General features: G+C 38.8%; 1 protein-coding gene across 1 annotated transcript in view; it reads right to left on the bottom strand.

Annotated features, from left to right (window-relative positions):
• Positions 1–4,844: 4,844 nt before the first annotated feature.
• LOC118334542 (polypyrimidine tract-binding protein 2-like) overlaps positions 4,845–19,074 on the bottom strand; it is a 21,476-nt gene continuing 7,246 nt past the window's right edge. The window contains exons 10-17 of the mRNA XM_035670469.1: positions 15,826–15,903; positions 14,319–14,431; positions 11,478–11,511; positions 8,825–8,917; positions 8,046–8,162; positions 7,834–7,933; positions 7,625–7,702; positions 4,845–7,429 (exon numbers count right to left, since the gene is read on the bottom strand). Of these exons, the coding sequence (XP_035526362.1) occupies positions 7,300–7,429; positions 7,625–7,702; positions 7,834–7,933; positions 8,046–8,162; positions 8,825–8,917; positions 11,478–11,511; positions 14,319–14,431; positions 15,826–15,903 (743 nt within the window). The 3' untranslated portion in view covers positions 4,845–7,299. The remainder of the gene's footprint in view (positions 7,430–7,624; positions 7,703–7,833; positions 7,934–8,045; positions 8,163–8,824; positions 8,918–11,477; positions 11,512–14,318; positions 14,432–15,825; positions 15,904–19,074) is intronic.

Below are 19,074 nucleotides of genomic sequence, written 5' to 3'. Positions count from 1 at the left end.
ATATATTTCTTTTAATCCGGACCCAAGTGTGTTTCTTAGTTTTTGGTCATAATGGAGCTTTCTGTTGGACGTCAATACAGCATCAAAAACATTGATCTCACTGCAAGTCATGGATACGTGTTGTAGTCACACACCCTTCTCTCTCTCTCTCTCTCTGTGTGTGTGTGTGTGTGTGTGTACTGCTCTCCTTTTCACCCCACTGACTAATGACCTACACCCCCTCCTCCCCTCCCTCCCACTCTCCCCTCCCCCTTACCATCAAGGACTGTGTGTGAGGAAAATGGAGTTTTGGAGGGGGATGGGAAGAGCAGATCAACCACAGATCTGTGGATCATCTGCATCACTGAACACACACACACAAGGGAGGGGCTCTGAGGTCATCAGGGAGGCTACATGCTATTGGTCAGCTGGGAGGTCACAGATCTGTATGAGCAATAATCTCTTTCTTTCTTTCTTTCTTTCTTCTCCTTCTCTTTCTTTCTTTCCTCCCCTACCTGGTCTGAAGTCAATCCAGCATGCACTGGGTAAAAGGGAGGCCACCATTCAAACACAGGGCTAACACAGATGGATACATTTCTCAGGAGAAATTAGCATCTGACATTACATAACTTATGAAGATGGACAGATTCTTCAGTGGATTGTCTAACTGACTTCTAGTCAAAGCTGTAACCAATACGCCTGAGTTACAGCAGTACGCAGTTTCTTATTTTACAACAATGTACAGAACTTCTCCCTTTACGATGTGCTGGAGGCTTCTTGCTGGCAGAACACAGCCTCTATAGTTCAATATTTAATTTATTATTTAATATATTTAAAAGAACATTAAGTCTTCGTGTAGACCATGTTTCACCTACCAGAGCAATGTGACTTTGGAGAAATACCTTCACACTCATCAATACCGTCTCTCTGTCAACCTACAACTGAACTAATGATCACATGATGAAACAAGTTTGTTTTTTGTGACACGATATTGACTAAACAAAAAGTTACTCTCTATTACTCTTACACAAAAAGGTCTGTCTCTGTAGGGATCCTTTCCATAATGTTGTCAGACACCTAAAGTAACAATATGGCAACAACAAGCACAAAGCATTAAATTGCAGCTTGTTTGACACTTGCTCAATGCTGGACCAATTTCACAAATTGTTGTCACCATTAGTCACTTAGACACAGAAATGTGTGAAAATAGGACCCAGTATGACAAATACTAAAATTGCTCTTTAATACAGAGGTAAGGTACTGAGAAACTAACACATTTTTAGTTTTGGTCTTTTTAGAGAAATAGTCTAGATTAATACTATGAAGCTGTTGCCAGCAGGTTGCTTATCTTAGCACAAAAAACTGCATCTTCTTTATACAAATGTTACCACTTAAGTTGAATTTACTCAGTTTTCTACATTAACATTACCTATTGAAACTGCTGACAGATGATACAATTTACAATAAATCGATTATCAAAGTAGCAGCCATTTAAATTTCTGTGGATCAACTAATTTAATTGTCACTGCTGTTATTACGTTGTTAACAGTAGCCTACTTGTTTTTTATGTGACTAACATCAAATCTTTACCTATCAGGGCAATCATTAAGAATCTGGCATATGATCATTTATAAACTGAATTAAGTTATGTTAAGTTCTTTTATGAAGATATGCTGTTAGGCTTTGCAGTGTATATAGCTCGTTTTGATATAATTTAATCAGTTAATAGTAAGTAGAGCCACATAACCAACGGACAGAAGAAAATACTAAAAACTACCACAGGTCAAGAATGAAGTTCCATGCCCAAAATCCAGTCCTATGGTTAGCAATAGCACGCTGCGTTTATCTAAACACACTGAGTCAGACAGGTGAGTGCTGTGAAGACCAGTTCTGTCCACAAAACTTTAGAGAACTGTCTATGTGTGTTCAAACAGGTAAGTCGACAGGTTAATGAACAGTCCATGGAGCTGAAGACATAAAAGACGTCCAACATGGCCGCCACAGTGTTGTTACATCAGCTGAGTGGCTCCTGTAGAGTTCAATAGAGCAGCACCTGGCTTAAAGCTCCATCCACCATCTGTATGAGACAACAGTTGTCTGATGATCTCACCCTGGATACAGTCGCTCTCACTGTAACTCTATCCTTCATTCTCCTCTCATACTGTGTGTGTGTCTGTGTGTGTGCACTAGGTCATGTAATAAGGGCTCGGTTATGAAACATACTGGGAGATGAGCTCACTGATAATAACAGACCAACAAACAGATTAGACTGTCTATTATTTTGCTTTGCACTGATATACTGTGTTATTTCTGGGATGTATGTAGTGTTTTCTTGGTGATAGAGGGGTTTCAGACTGGTGCCGGCTACAGGACTTGGCTCACACTGACCTCTGGTGGATTACAGAAGAACTGCATCTAATGACAACGCGCCGCATTTAAAGGGGCACTTCACCTATTTTACACACGTTCAGTTACTAACACATAACTCAGGGGTCTTACTACCTGCAAAATTACATTTGTTCAAGGGCCAGAATTTTTCCAAGCAGATACTGTGTAAAAAATAAACAAACAATAAATTAATTAAATTAGGTCTAATTAGCCTATAATTGTTCAATATTTTTTACTTTCTTCCAAAATTAATGTCATTTTTATTAGCCTATATTAGTGTGAACAGACTCCTGAAAAGGATGCTAAATCCATAATGATAATTAGATACTTAATTAGAAAATGCTCTTAGACCTCCACTAGGAAGGCAGCTCATTAGGAGTCGTGGTTAAAATCTTTAAATTCAGTTTGTGTGCACCATTAAAATGCTTTGATTGTAGTGTTGATCTGAAGTAGGAAATATTCAGTTTTCATTAGCAGTAACTAAATACATACAATACATGTCACCTTTTGCAGTGAAAAACATGTGTTGGTGTTTGTCTCTAGACTTTGAATTGAGCTGTTATGTCCTGGCTCTACAGTGTACAGAGTGCAGGGGCCTCTGATGCAGACTGTCAGGGGCCCCTGCAGCAGCCAAGTGGAGCTCTGTTCAGTGTGTTTGTTAGTCCAGATCACTGCCTTCTCACTTCATAAATGAGGATTATAAACCAATCTGTGCAGCTACTGGGGCTGCAGCAGCTCCACTGACCCAATCAACCTGATTAAACTGAAGACTGGTAATCAACCAGAATGAGTCCATTAGTCTATATTTACACTCTCTTTTGTCTTCTCCCTTCTCTCATGCTCTCTGTCTTCCCCTGTTTTAAGGACTCTGTGCCATAATAAGACCTTCATTACTGGCTGTTTGATAAAGAAATCAAAGGAAGAGAACAGACAGATGAGAGCTTTACTTAGTGCTCATTTCCCCCTTTAGTTTTATGTCTGGAATAAAAGCAGCGCTGCAAAGTCCCACTTAATGGATGTGATGGAAATTTCAGTGTCAGCAGCATGACTTTATATTCACACCAATATACTGGTGGATATCTGGGTACATTAAGGGAGACTGGCCTCAGAAGTAATTACGTGATATTGGTTAGTGGTGATTAATATGAAAGCATATGGCACTGAAATAGTCAGACTCCACAGATGTTTTGTGGGTTTTTGCTAAGATTCAAGAAGAAGAAGCAGGAAAAAAGAGTGAGTTTTGAGCAAAATGAACCCCTACAATGTTTTCATGTGTGACATGAGATGTAATGTACACAGAACTGCATGGGAGGTTCATAAATCAGGGGTAGGCAACCAGTGGCTCCGGAGCCACATAACTATCTTTCTAAAGCATGGGATAGGAGGAGAAAAGCAACATCTGACAGATAAATCAAATTAGTGTACTATGTCCTGTGCGATGAGTGGCTGTGTTGGTATGTTTATGCCTTTATTGTATTTCTATTGTGGGATATCTTTTGGAAAGTCATTTGTATAAGATTTATCTGTTTATATTTTGCTGTTGTTTATGTATTTTGTCGTTCGATGGCGGTGGGTTAACAGGCCAGAATATATGTTTGTTTTGTTGTTAATGTGTCTGAATAATCCCATGAGGGATCGGTGTTGAAAATGAGCAGAAACAAAAATAAAATCTTCATTCATTCATTCGGTTGCACAGGTGTATTAATGATAGCTGCATTCCACTTAGGACCTGCCATTGTGCATGATGGTTCACTGTCACTACTGCTGTCACTTAATGGAACTGAGTTAGTCCACCTGTGGCAGGTCAAAGTGTCCGCTGTGCAAGCAGTCCATAGTAAAAACTATAGTCATTACCACCAATTAAAAAAAATAAAAATAAAAAATCATAAGTTACGTACTACCCTGGCGTCTTTTCCGCTATATTTTGCCAATATGGCAAATATTTACTAGTCTTGAGTCTTCTAGCTGGGCTAGCCATGGATTCCAAATCCAAAAAAAGAAAAAAAGTCTCAGAAGAGAATGGAGAATTTAACAGTGCGTGGACAGATTTCTTTGCTTTCACCACCAATGCTGCTGGCTTATGCTTAATCTGCAGCGAGAAATCAGCATTGTAAGACTCAAATATGTATTTTCGCCCCGAGAAAAATAGCTCTTTTGATAGTAAAGGCTGCTGGCCTCTGCTTTTTTGCACCCTGCAGGTTCACACTTGTTGGGTAATACAGTAAGTTGTACTTTGGTTGAGCACACAGATTATGTTCCAACCAGACCACATTAATGAGGTAAAAAGTGTTACAAGATCCTAACACCGTGTAGCCGTTTGAATGGGGGAAACACCTGTTTGCAGAGGCAGGAGCAGAGATGAGAAATTAGTTTGTGATCCTTCCCCTGGTGGCCTCAGCAGAAATGTAGAAAGAACAGAAACAGCTAAAAGAGGGAAAAGTGGAGAGGAAGAAGTGAGAGCAGAAAGACAGAACCGAACAGAGTGAGAGAAGTTTATTGACAAGTAAGATACAGATGAGAGTGGAGGCCTGAACCTAGTCCCAACACACACAAACACACACACAATTTAACTTGGGCTTGTTGGTAGAAAAGACACGTTTAATTAGGGCCAATCTGAAATCTTACCACAAAATAAAATTAACTCAAGTAGAAAATGTACAACAATCTCCTAAAAGAAAAACAGCGGTAAGTAAGAACCAGAGATGAGTGAAAAATAAAAACCCACTTTGGAGATAACCCCGGTTCAAACAGTGACCCAGTTTTCTGTGCATCTCTGCTTGACATATAAGCTTACACTGTTAAGACAAACAGAGGACTGGGAGGACAGGGTTCACTTCTATTTAAAAATAATTAACAAAAATAATCTGTTTCTAAAGGTTTACCACACAAAACCAACAAACATTACCAGTAAAATAATCTGTTAAGACAGAAGAGATCAAATCAGACTAAAGGCACATGTGCTTTGGTCCCAACAGGTCTCCTCCCAAAATCAGAGACCAAGACCAGAATCACATGTTGAAACCTTGTCTCTACAGACAGCATTTGCATGCATCCTGTGTATGTGTGTGCACCCACTCACAGCAAAGGTTCATGAAAGACTGGGATGGCATTTAAACAGGATCATCAAAGGTAGCTCTATCGATCCTTCCTAAGTCCCGTTCCTTTTTGCTCTGTGCTCCAATAACAGGTGAGCAACCTCGGCCAGAACCTCTGTCAACTATCTGCTTTCCTGTACTTTGATATGCTACGTGCTAGGCTAATCTAAGTTGGAAAGACAACCAAATTTTGTAAATGTAAATTAAATTAAATTATTTATTAAATTAGCTAGCTGGTTAGCTAGTATTTTGCTAACATTAGCTACGTAACTTCAGCTGTGACTATATATATCTCTCGATATGTTGTTTTTGTCTTTTGAGCATCTACAAAATTTGGTTGTTTTTTCAACACCGATGAGCCTAGCACATAGCATATCTAAGTACAGGAGAGGAGAAAGTTGACCAAGGTTGCTCACCTGTGTGAAAAGGGGCGGGACTTAAGAAGGGTCAACTCATTAAGGAAACTCCAACTTTGGATCCGAAGTATTACTTCATGTCAGCAACATGTTAATGTCAATACATTCCTAGTTATTTTGTAAAGGCGATATCAGGGGTATTCAATTGTCCTCTGCAAATTACTACTCCCATTTCACAGAATTCCATTAAACATCTCCATGACGAACTTGATACTTTTGATCAAATCAGGTATGAATAAACAGATTTAAAGTGATTGTTCGGCTATGGGAACAACAGCAAGGAAGTACGGCAGTTAAGAAAAGCTGCCTCTCGAAATTTAGAAATAGCTTCTTAGAGGACTTCTGTGTACTTAAGTCCTCAAACTTGAGTTAACGTCTGGCTTTTAAACTACATTTAAAGTGAATCTGTGTTAAAGCTACAAGCTGTTTTAGTGTAGGTTGCTAAAACGCCTACAAAGTATCATTGGGTGCTGGTAATGTAAAACAGGTCATATTTACATTGCGGATGAGAGAACAGTGTGAATCACACTTAAACCACATCAACTCTTTTAAGCTTGTAGATTAGAACAAAATGTCCAAGATATCCGTATGTTTTGATTTTGAGAGCACCAAAGTGCACAGATGATGAGGATGAGATTTGGAGGAGCAAACCAGCACACTGAGAATGTGTGTGTCAGAAACTGCACGGTTCAAAAGACATCCTGATTTGATGGCAGCTGTTGACCGCCTACCAGGAAAGGAAAGAGGAGTCACATGACTACAATCGTGACACAATGTATGTATATAAAAATAACAGATCATTAATTAATGGAACGTAAACCTCGACAGAAAATGCAAGGAAGGAGACACTGACAGGTGATCACTGGGCAGAGCAACAAAAAAACAAACAAAAAACCCCCCAGCTATCTGCACTTAGCAATGATATAGGTGATACAGAGTCAATTAAGAACTAAAACTGCTCTATAGAGTGACAGCAGGCTGAAAAGTTTACTGACCCCCTATGATTGAAGGATTCAACCAGCACCACTGACGGCTGTGGTCAGAAGTGTTCTTAATTGCACTAATAACCACACCCTACTGTGATGTCAAGGTGTACTGACTCACCCTAGAGTACACTTTTAGATTAAGCAAGGTGAGACGTTAAACCACTGGTGGTAAGGACTGAAGCACGTACTGCTTCTACTGGATGACAAAATGTCCTTTGTGGAATTTTGATTCTCAGTATTTTAACTGAAAACTATTTCAAATGGTTTAGTTTGAATTTGAAGTTTTGAACGTTTCAGAGATATATATTGTACTGCTTAATCAAAGGTTTGGGGGTAGCGCAGAAGAGGTTAACAGAAAATGTAAAATAAGGAGACAAATAGTAGTGACTTCCTCGCTCGTCATAGATCTTAAGGTTCAGGAGTCGGGTGTTAGGGTTAGATGGTAGACTTTGAAAAGGAAACTTTCAGATGGTGATTTCCTCCCATGTCGTAGTTGTGAAGGTCCATCAGAGCCTGAATCGCTTCCTCGACTGACGACATCTGGATTAAAGACATCTTACGGTCCCTGATGAGGAAAGGGCAGAGACAAACAGTCGTTATGGAAACTAACAAGAAATGTTCATGTTTCTTCTCTCCCTGCATGTCACTGTTTACTTCCAATAATCTTTTAGGTACAAACTACACTAGATATATTTATTCAAAAAAGATTTATGTTGAAGTGTTTGTAGACTTTTTGAGTGTTCATCGAAGTGCTTCTTACTGGAAGAACTTGAAGGCCTTGACGGTTCCTCCGCTGTTAGAGAACAGAAGACGCAGATCATCCTCTCCAACTCCATCCCTAGACATGCAAAGACAAATTATTAATGTCTTAAGGAAAAGCAACATGACGTCAAAGCAATTCCGACACTGATTAAAAAACAAACACAAAAAAGAGAGTCATTTGACTCAGAAGTGTAACGGTTGTACTACCGGATATTGGAGAGGTGAAGTGTTGCAGATGGAGGAAAGATGTTCTGGAAGTTTTTGGATCCTGGCTTCTTAAAGCGATGGAGTGGAGAGCCAGAAAAGTCTGTCCAACAAACACAAATATTGACATAATGACAATAACGTTAGGTGCAAATTCCCTGTATAGTGTTGGACACACTTTGTTGTGTAAAGATACTGACAAGCTAACCTCTTACCTTTCGTTAGTAGTTGGTCATCCAATCCTTCTCTGGGCAAAGCCACCGTCTGATGTTTAGACAGCGTTACTCTCATCACTTTACCAAACACCTTCTGACCGTTCAAGTGGCTCATAGCTACAGGTGATGAAAAACACGAAGTATAGGCAGGTGTAAAGTCGAAAAAGCCTGACAGCATTTCCACATCCTTCCAATCACATCATATCTGTGGTTCCAAATATATGAGGAAGTGAGCGATCAACAAGTAAACCTTAACATCAAGATCTTAACTTGATTCTACATACATAAAAAACGTGAAACACAGCCAAAACAGACAACCCAATACATTTAAAGTGTATTTAATCTGTTTGTCTATTTAATAATTGTGTACTATGTCTGCAATTCAGAATAAAACAAAAGGTGTATGATAAAGGCAAAAAAAGCTGCAACATGAAGAATAAAAGCAACAACTCACGAAAAAAAAGCGGCGGGTAAAGACAAGGTTTATGAGCTGAAGCGCAAGTGAGCATTTCAATTATCCTGGAAACAAGAGACTGGCGCTTCAGAGCGTGTTTCCTGCCCTACGCTGTTGACTTGTGTATTCTGGTCTTAAAAAGGAAACAAAACAGTGTGTTTCTTCGCTTAAAATCTGCTCTGACAGACTGGCCTGGTGGAGACATTGTTGAGGAATCCTGAAATTCGATCTGGACTCGTGATTTATTTTGAAAATTTTAACTGTGCTTCTTTTAGTATCATCAGTTATTTTTATTTTTTTATATCCATATGAATCAAAAACTCACCCAGCTGAGCCTGGTTGCCATCAGACAACTGTATCAGAGCGCTGTCCTTTTTGTTGTAGAGGATCTTTACCCTCTGGACATCACCGTAGACTCCTGAAGGTAGGGAAGAGAGCGAGAGAGCGAGAGAGATAGAGAAAGAGAGATAGAGAGAGAGAGAGAGAGAGAGAGAGAGAGAGCAGGGTGGAGTAGGAGACGAGGAGGAGGACAGAACAGACAGAGCAGGAGAGATGGAGCCAACGAAGATAAAAGAAGGAGAGGTGTGAAGGATGGAAGGAATAAAGTTAGTGCTAGAAAGACACATGAAAAGAAAAGATGGAATCTTCCCATTTGACTTCCACTAGAAACTCAATCAAATGATTCTGTATAGCCGAGAGCTTTTATGTTACGACTGTCAACCAGAGAGAAAACACACCTCAGCTGAGCTTTACCATTGACATACACCTCAAACTGTTTGGAGTGTTCTGTGCATGATTCAGAAATCCAGCTTGAAAATTGGTGATAAAAAAAAAAAAGTAAAACAATATATGAACATTGTAGGAAAAAGACACCATTTTCAAAACCTTTTCAAAGGCATGCACTAATCTAAGACAGAAATGTACAGTAAATGCAGATCATTTTAGACTTTTTAAAAGCTGTGGATATCCGGGAGTAGCTAAAACTGGTTCAATGTGTCAGGACAAAAATGTAAATATTACTGGGCTGGTTGACAGTCTAGTGTGACCCTTATGATATGCTTAGTTAAGGTGATTGAGTGGCAGGTAATCCCAACTGCAAAGTTGTAGAATAAAATGAAAAAGTGAACTATGACTGCACTTGATTCATACAAAATCTAGAGAAAAAGGCAAAAAGACAAGAAGAGATGCAGAGGTTTTAAGAGCTAGAATGAGTCTTAGTGAGTACACTGGACTGTCATGATCAATGTGGTGAGAACATAAACACTACAATGATCCATGTGTCCCTAATAGACCGGAGGCTCCAGTGTTCTACTGACTGACAAACTCTTGACATTTGAGTGAATTAGTCCAAAACCTGGACCAGACAGTCCACTCAGAGTAAATTAGTATCTTTGTCTGTCTTTTTGTCAAGTTTCTTACAGAAGTAACATGTGAAACCTGCGAGAAAGAATGTTTTCTATGTTGCTCTCTGCTACTACAAAATGAGAAATAAAAGAGGTCTGTTAGTGTCAGAGCTTAACTAATCGGTTATTTTGCCAGTACTGGATCCATAACGGAACACAACCCCACTCATTTCTAGGGCTGTCACTGTTGTCGAAATTCAAACATTTGTTCGAATGTGGTTCATTTTGACCTGTTTTAAATTTAAAATGTACAGTCTGTGAGCACAACACACTGTTTGAAGTAGTTTACCTTGTGATCAAGCAGAAGGCGCTCCACTATCAGCTTGACCTTTGTCATGCCCTATTGATCTGTCAGTAAACTAAGCTAGTAAATGTTGTGTTGTTTACTAAGAAAATAGAGGACACTAATCTGTGTCAAATCTATGGACTCACTAAACGTTAGCTTGCCACCCAAGTGAGGCAACGGAGGCACCACAGACAACCTCTGCTGACTGCTACTATTCGGTACACTTGGCTTCAGCAGGCCGCTTGCCAGAAGCTTGTACAACTGATAAGAGAGCAACATTTATATGCAAGGATATGCAGATGTATTGTATGTGGCTACAGGTGTTTTTGAATTCATTCCAACGAATTGGGTGTCATTTGAAATTGGTTCAAACGTGATTTTTGCAGCAGTTTGGATCCTCGTCATTTTTGCTGTACTATCAGCACACTAATAATGTTGCTGTGCCAATTAGTATCTGTTGTTTACTCAAAATCAGGGCAGATTGGTAAGGCTGTATTAAAAAAATATTAATATTAAAATAACAGGTTTTGCTTGCTGTAATCATTGCTCCGGTTCATGCCAACCATTTAAAGATCCCTGTCCAATCCGCTTCCAGTGAATATGATGCGGGACAAAATCCAGTCCTCCTTCTGTGCAAAAATATATTAAAAAAATATCTTTACATACATAAGTCTGAGTTAGTCTAATTAAGTGTGTATCAAGTGTCCTAATAACACTATTTTTTTTTAACAAAATTCTCTTCTTGTGTTCCCCTCGTGTTTTCCTGGAGAGGGATAGTAACAACAAGAAGAGATTTTGTACTAAAAAGACTAGACTTTTTATTTTGTATTTATTTATATTTACATGTCTTTTAAGCTTAATCTTTTATCTCTTTCACCTTCCTTATCTATCATCATCAACATTTTCCCTACCATGTTTTTATCTTCTTTTGTTTGGCCTTTCTTTCTCTGTTTGTTACATTATCTTCTGTGTATACTGATTTCACTTGTCGGTCAAAAGCACTTTGTAACTTATTGTCTAACTTAGACAACACATGGATGATTTTGGTGTCTTTGTTCTCATCACTTAATAGATACGCTGACCAAACAGACAATCTCTCAGACTCACTATTCTTCCAATGTAGAGACAGAAGAAGATTTTATCTCTGTAGTGTGCAATATGATTGAGGGAGGCTTGGAGATACAGAAAAACACAGAGGAATAGCGTGTCCACGACATCACTGAAGAAAGTGAACAAAATTGGATTAACAGAGAGAGATATACAGATAGAATAGTAGAGGTTGAACATACCGAAGAGGGTAAAGAGACTTTGAGGCGTGACCATCTTTAGAGAGAGAGACCGCAGAGCAGAGGACAGGAAGAGGAGGAGCAGAGGAGGAGGAAGAGGAGAGACGAAGGTAGAGATCAGACCGCCCAGCGTTGGACGAGGGGGGAAGTGGTGGTTTCCATGATGATGCGGGGTGGAGCAAAGATGGAAGGCATGGGGGAGTTTGGGGGAGGGTGGTCAAAACAGCAAACCCAAAGTCGGGTTAGACCGGATTAAGAAAAGTAAGGAGAGGAAAAGGAGGTGAAAATTTTGTTGGGTAAACGTACATGAGAGGGGGAGGGTTTTAAGAGGAGTGTACAACATTAAAGGATGTATGGCCAAATGGAGAGAAAATAAATGAAGGGAGGAGCAGAGGAGGAAAGAAAGGAGGCAGGGAAGGGAGAAAGGAGGAGAGGAGGACAAAAACCAAAGCAGAGGTCAGTAAACAGAGCATCAGTGGAACATCAACGGAGTCTGAATGATTGCTGGTTCGATTCCAAACACACACACATACCCACAATTCTTCCAGTTCTGTTAACACACACATACACACATTCCCTGCTGGATGCATTTATCAGTGAGGAAAAGAAAGGATGGGAGGGAGGTAGAAAGTAATAACCTTGAGGATGTAAAAAAGCATGAAATAAATAAGTGGATGAAAGTGAGTGTCATGAGATATCAAACCAAAAGAGGGCAGTACCATGAAGCAAGTGGCCAACCAGATCAAATATAAGTGGAGGTAAAACTGACTGACAGTAAACAAGTGTATATTAACAATGCTCCTTTAATTGTGATACTTTAAAGCAAAGATATTTTCATTGTTTTAAGATAGAAAAATTATTAGTTTTGTGAATTATATTTAATTATAATTATTATCATAAAACCACTCTGATACCACATCTGATTTACAGCAGGTGGAGGAGAAACAATGTCAATGTGTTTGGAGATATTTTACACAACTTTTACAAAATTAGTAACATTTAAAGGACCAGTGTGTAGGGTTTAGAGGCATCTAGTGGTGAAGTTGCAGATTGCAACTAACTGTACACCGCTGGCAGCTGTAGAAACATGGCGGAAATGGTCGGAACAAAGTGGCATCGGTGCATCCCTAGTTTATTTGATTCAGCAGGATGTCCAACATCCCACATGAGACCTGTGATAAATCATCTGCAATAAAGCAATCACCTTTGAATAAGATGATCAGCATACTGCGTTAGTTTGCGACATGTCAACTTAAATACTGCCATCAAAATTCTAAATTATTATTTATTATGATGGTCTTGTTTTTATTTATGTAGGTCATATAGGACCATTAGTATTAAACTGAGACTGTTTCATAACCAATTTAAAACTCCTTACAGTACATTTAGACCAACCAAAGAATTTTCTTGTGTCCAGTTCAGTTGCAGCTGTGCTAGAAATAGACATGATATCACATAATTCATCCTCACTGGCAAATGATTTACCAGAATTTAAATATTCTGCGTGGGTCTTGCACTTAACTACTTAAGCAAACTGGAACTGTACAGTAATAAATGTTAGTCTCTGTTTGGGGTTTATATTGCTATGCCACCAGGAAACCGGGTACATGTACTGCATGAAAATGATTAAAATCTGTTGAGAAAGTTGAGAAAGGATGAACAAGTGACTGAAAAACAACCCCCTGGATTCAAACACTCTCAACATGAAGAATGGCCACACCACACTCAACCTCTACCTAGCCACTGGATTGTACTTGGCAGACGTGTGTGCAGGAGCTGCTGCTCTCAAGCTCACCACAGAGAAACAGCCAGGATACAGCTGTTGAACCAAGACTTTACCAGAAGGGGGCACAAGTGTGAAACCACCACTCCACTATGGAGTAACAAAGACAGACAGAGAGGTAGAATGATAGATAGATGGAACACACGCAAACAGATATTGCAGGTATAGAGATACAGATGAAAGAGTAGGTGCACATTTACAATCAGAGAATACACTGAAACTTGACAGGAAACAGAAATGTAAGATAAAGTATAGAAGTATGTAGGTGTTCAGTTTAGAGAAAACCAAGAGGCTTTAAAAACATAACTGAACCTTTAAGATCTCACAGAGTTGTAAAAGGTAGTTGAAAATATTTTAAGACGTTAAGTTTTGGACCTGTGAAAGTTCATGGAGAAGAAAAATCAATCTGGAGAATCCACACACACACACACACACATATCAGAGCAAAGGGTAATTCACAAGGTTTGATTTCTCAGTAAGTAAACAATGTCAAAATCAGAGAGCTGCTCCAAGTTAAGCCCGATAGAATCAGTAACAGGGATGGTAGTCTTCTGAATCTGTTCTTTAAGGCAAGATGAATTGACCATGAAGTAATTGCTAGTGCTTGTCATGTTCCAATAGGATCTATGTACACACTCTAGAGAAGTGAGTGACATGTAGCGAAATGTTTATCCTGTGTGAATTTTCTAGAACATAAATGAAGATTTCCTTGCCAAAAAAAGGTTGAACAGTGAGTTTTCAGTGTACAGTAAAGAAACAACACCATTTTGTAACACACTTTACTTTTTTTACTTTTACACTTTTAAGTGTTTAAGACAATGTATCATACTTCGAAACTTTATGACCCAGAGTCACCCTGTGAATCTACTGTAATTGTACTACACGGATTACATCTAGGTGGAAGATGCTCTTTACTTGTGCTATAAAGAGGGCAACTCATACATACAACCACATGCTCACACAGGAATTCACACTGCTACCAACTCAAAATCACAGCTTAAATGAGTGTAAAAGTAGAGATTGCAAACACTCATTCACAGTTATGCTTATGGTTAGTGTACCTCTTCATTCAGGTTGGACGCCAACAGGACCCCTGACACTCCGGACCCAGACAGAGCAACCCGACCCGCAGCTGCTGCCGCCGCCGCTGCGGCACTCAATGGACTAATGGCTCCTGTTAGGAAAACATAAGACAATAACCAGGTCACAATCACACATGCAATACAACAACAGAAAAGCAGATTAAAACTATAACACTACAAAGACAAAACTCAACTTCAACAATGAAAACATATTACATGGGCTTCTGTCAAGACTAATAATTCCTCTTTAATAGATTTAATGGATTGATACAATAGAGAAAGGCAATACAGGCTACTCTGTTAAACAATCACCCCAGAGTGCTACAGCTAACAAAGACAGTGATGTGCTTTATGCCATGGTAGTATGCTGAATGTCATTTAAGCTTGGTTAAGCTAATGAGCTAGCAAGCTTTACATCATTATTGTGCAATAAAACCTAAGCAACATCATCTTGATCAAAACATACAATACTATATTTACAGTTATGTTGAAAAAGTTGCATTTGCTGGAATTGCCCGCAGATATAAATGGTCAACAAAGTTATGTACACTAATGTAGAGGCCATTATTTAGACCTGAGTAGTTTAAGCTTTGAGGTTAAACAATTCATACCGATTTACTCCAAATATGTACTAACCTTAATTGAGGATCATGCACCCTCTCCCACTTAAATGTAATTAAAACCTAAATGATCATGTATAACTATAATAACTTCAAAATAAGGAAAGCCAGAACCCTATGATTATCTATTTTACATCACTATGCAGAGAAAATGTGATTTGTTTTGTAGGCTTGGCTTCTTAATTATAATGAAATGAATAATACATTCAAAATGCAGATTAGTATTGCATTCTTCCCATTAAATAGTTAAACACGGGCCCAAAGGGGGCAGCAGTTAGTGTGATAAGAGGGGAGTGGCCAAACTCTCATCAAGCCATGCACAGACAATTCAACCAACAATGCAATCAATATTATTTCAACCACAAATCTCATTTCATTCCTTTTACATGGCAAATTACATATATATCTACACACTACATACATACATACTATGTATACTGTAGACTGTTTATATTTATTACAGAGGGACAGTACCAAGAAACATTTTTAAGACTATACTCAACTATATTCAAAACATTTAAGAACTGGAATTCAGAAAAAATCATAGTCACCAGATTTTCCATGATATTCAAGGCTAATAACTTTGATTATGTGCATGACCTGTTACTGCATCACACGACAACAATGATGAAACAGTCATTTTATAATTATGACTATCCTATGGCCGGTATTTATTTAATCTATTAATTGAGCTGATAGTTGAACTAACCACTGAGGCTACTCTGAAAAAAATATTTTTTTTCCAGATCTGGCACATTCAGAAATTCATAGCAGGACATGATAAGAGACAGGCCATCAGTATGACATAAAACAGCAGAGACAGTGTGATGGAAAAACAGAATTAAGAATAAAAAAAAGATAGATACCTCCACCCTGCGAGAGAGAGAGAGAAGACGAGTAACCTCCTCCACTAGAGTAGGAAGCTAGCGCTCCAGATGGGGTACCTACAAAAGTGAGTAAATATTGTCAATTAGTCAAATATTTATCTAAAACTACACATATATGAAGTTGGTTTTATAGCCTGCACAGATTATGCAATAATATTAAATTAAACCAAACTAATGTGTCAACAATACAAACATGGTACCTAACATAGAATAGATCTGTTAATTTCTTATCACAAATAGTATTCTGAAACGCTGTGATTATTTGAGGCCAGACCTATAACTGGGCACTCGTATCTTTTAGACACAAGAGTTTGACCAAAGAAGTACTAGGTTCTATTTCCCGTTAGAGGAGGTGATGCAAGACAACCAAAAAATATTACTGAGAAGAGGAGCACACAATCTTTTCTCGATGCTGATCCCAGACCAGAGTTCTTCGCTTAACTGGGCATTGGTTCAACTAAAGAGAGACTGTCCATTTCAGTTATGAGTGCAAGCCATGTGAACTCTGCAAAAGATGCAGCTATTGAACAATCTTGCTAGTAACAGACCACCTTTCCAGAGTTGAACTATGTTGAAGTAAATAATGAATTCGTATAATTCACATAGAAGTCACACGTATGGCATAGCTTAAGGACTGTAACCGTATTCTTCCATTAAGATTCTACTTAATGCACAACGGCCGCGTTTCCATCCATGACACTCCACGATCCATAACCGGATTTCCAGGAAAATCCAACAAAAATGCAAATGCTTTCCATCCACCACTGTTATGCAATTATTAGGAGTTGGTTCAAGAGATAAGCAGTAGTTGGCAACCTTGTTTGTTTATGTATTAATGTGAGGAAGATGACATCAGACCTTTTGGAGTGATCATGGATGAATTATAGCGCCATGGGAGTGATGGGGAGACTATCGGAGAGGAAACAGCTGATCAGTCATGTGACTTAAATTTCCACTAAGTAAAAACTTATTCGGAAAGTCTTTCCATCTTCAATTAAGCACATTAACTCCTTTTTGAAAAAGGCAAAAACCACCTGAAGTGAGTGTGAATGCGATACATCAAAATGTTCATGAAAATAGGTTGATGGAAACACAGCTAATCTGTGCACGACTCTGATACATTGTTTTGTTAGCACTGAAACAACAGCTCATATTTATTTGTCTGATGTATGTATCCTTTTGTCCCAATAAAGAATCAATTTCCTGCCATGTCCAACCAAGTGTCACATTATATAAAATTCAGTGTAGATGCTGGTAGAAGCTGAAAATACTGTCTGTATTTATCTCTTTTGTTGATAATTACAGTAATGTAGAGATTGATTGTGATTAAAGATATGATTGTATGTTTAGTTTTACCTTAGCTAATACTTTGTCCTAATACCAGAGCTAGCACAAGCACTCAAAAATAAAGCTTACGGTTTATTAAATATTCATTAAACTGACAACACTGAAAGCTTTTGATTATCTTGAACCATTATCGCAGCCAAACTAATGAACACCAGCAGCCTCACCACATCAAAAACACATCAACCTGAGCTGATGCACATCAAAGCAAAGAAGAAACTAATTCCTCAGGGAAGTGCAGGATCTTAAAAAGATCATGTACAGTAATTGTTACTCCTACACTTAACAAAGGCAATTTCTTTGTGCATAAATGAGGAGTAAATATAAAACGCATTATACATTAGATCAACATCACATCAAGATTCTGGAAGTTCTGGTTTTGTCTGTGTTATACTACTATAATACTACTGCTGCGTAAACATGGCACAAATTCCATGCCATTATAAGGATGGACCTACATTATAGAAAGAAAATACATATATTTATCACAGAAACTTCATCCTGATTAGTGTGCTTTACCAATATAACAGATCCACAATCACAGCCAGATGATAACAACCAGCCTCCACAACTAGCTACCCTGTTCCAATTGGTGTTATTACATAACAACCATTATGTGTCTTATTGTAGGTAAGAAATTCATTAAGGTTCACACTAATAACCCAGTGCTAACTTCCTGCTTATTGGCCCAGTGGAGAGAGAATAAGCTCCAGTAAATAGGAATGACTGGAGCTGCAAATCTCTCTAACCCAACCTAAACTGACATTTTTTTTTTTTTTGGTCATAAAATAATAGTCAGGTGCCCATATGAAAACAGAAACAGGTTTGGCTTGCAGTCATTATTCCTCCTGTTCATACTGACTCTGGAGAGATCCTTTCCCAAAGACATTTTAGTGTAGGTGATGGGGAAAAATCCAGTCTGAGTTAGACAGATCAAATTGTTATCTTCCAAAATTAAACTAAATTAACTAAAAAGTCTTTTTAGTATGAAATGTTGGTGTTACTATCACTCCACTGCAAATCAACAAGGAAACAACTTTTGAAATGCAAAGAAGGAATTTCATCCCGAATGACTAACTTTGGAAGATATACACTTGAGTAATCTAACTAAACAGTGGAATATATTTTTGCACAGAATAAGGACTGTGCCTTTTGTCCCCCATCACTTATACTGTAAGAGTATTAGGAGGTCATCTCTTAAAAGGCTAGTGTGAACAATGGTTACAGAAAGTCAAAACTGTTTCAATGTAGGGCTGGGCGATATGGCTTAAAAATAAAATCTCCGATTTTTTCACACCAAACCCGATTTACGATTTTAATCGATTTTAGATACTGTGCTCATCTCTTCTACGCCGCGGGTGTTTGGTGGCTGGGAGCGGTCCTGTATACCTCTCGCAGAGCAGCAGTACCAGTTGTTCCCCACTGCCTGCTGCACCACCTCGCCTCTGCGCTTAGAGTGCCTCGGAATAATCATTTGGTCAAGTGACCCTTGGCTTAAACCTTTGGTTGCCCACACCAGCTTTCCAAGACCACAACTCTTTGCATGTGTCGCTGCGTACTTGCTATCGCCCGTGATCAAGGACGCCACCAAAAACCAAACCAGTTCCAAACAACCGAGACAACTGTGCCTTCTTTTGCGGACCGTGCTCCCATCCTGCGTCTGACTGCCATGTTTCTGTGTTTATCTGTGGAGAGGTGCGGCGAAAAGGAGAGGACTCACGTCGCACTTCTGACCTACGGGAGCCCAACAAGGGAGCGCCGGTGCGTTGTGGAAGTTCAAGAGAAAACCAGCATTTTAACTAAAAATAGAATCGCTGTTTAACTAACGCAATTCTGAATTAATTGATACAAAGATACGCATTTACGACCCAGCCTATTCCAATG

The sequence above is a fragment of the Morone saxatilis genome, unplaced genomic scaffold (genome assembly GCF_004916995.1).
Source record: "Morone saxatilis isolate NCDOM2014 unplaced genomic scaffold, NCSU_SB_2.0 Contig23, whole genome shotgun sequence".
In the NCBI taxonomy this organism is placed as follows: domain Eukaryota; kingdom Metazoa; phylum Chordata; class Actinopteri; family Moronidae; genus Morone; species Morone saxatilis.
The sequence above is the reverse complement of the archived record's forward strand: the minus strand, read 5'-3'. Positions and strand labels throughout refer to the sequence as shown.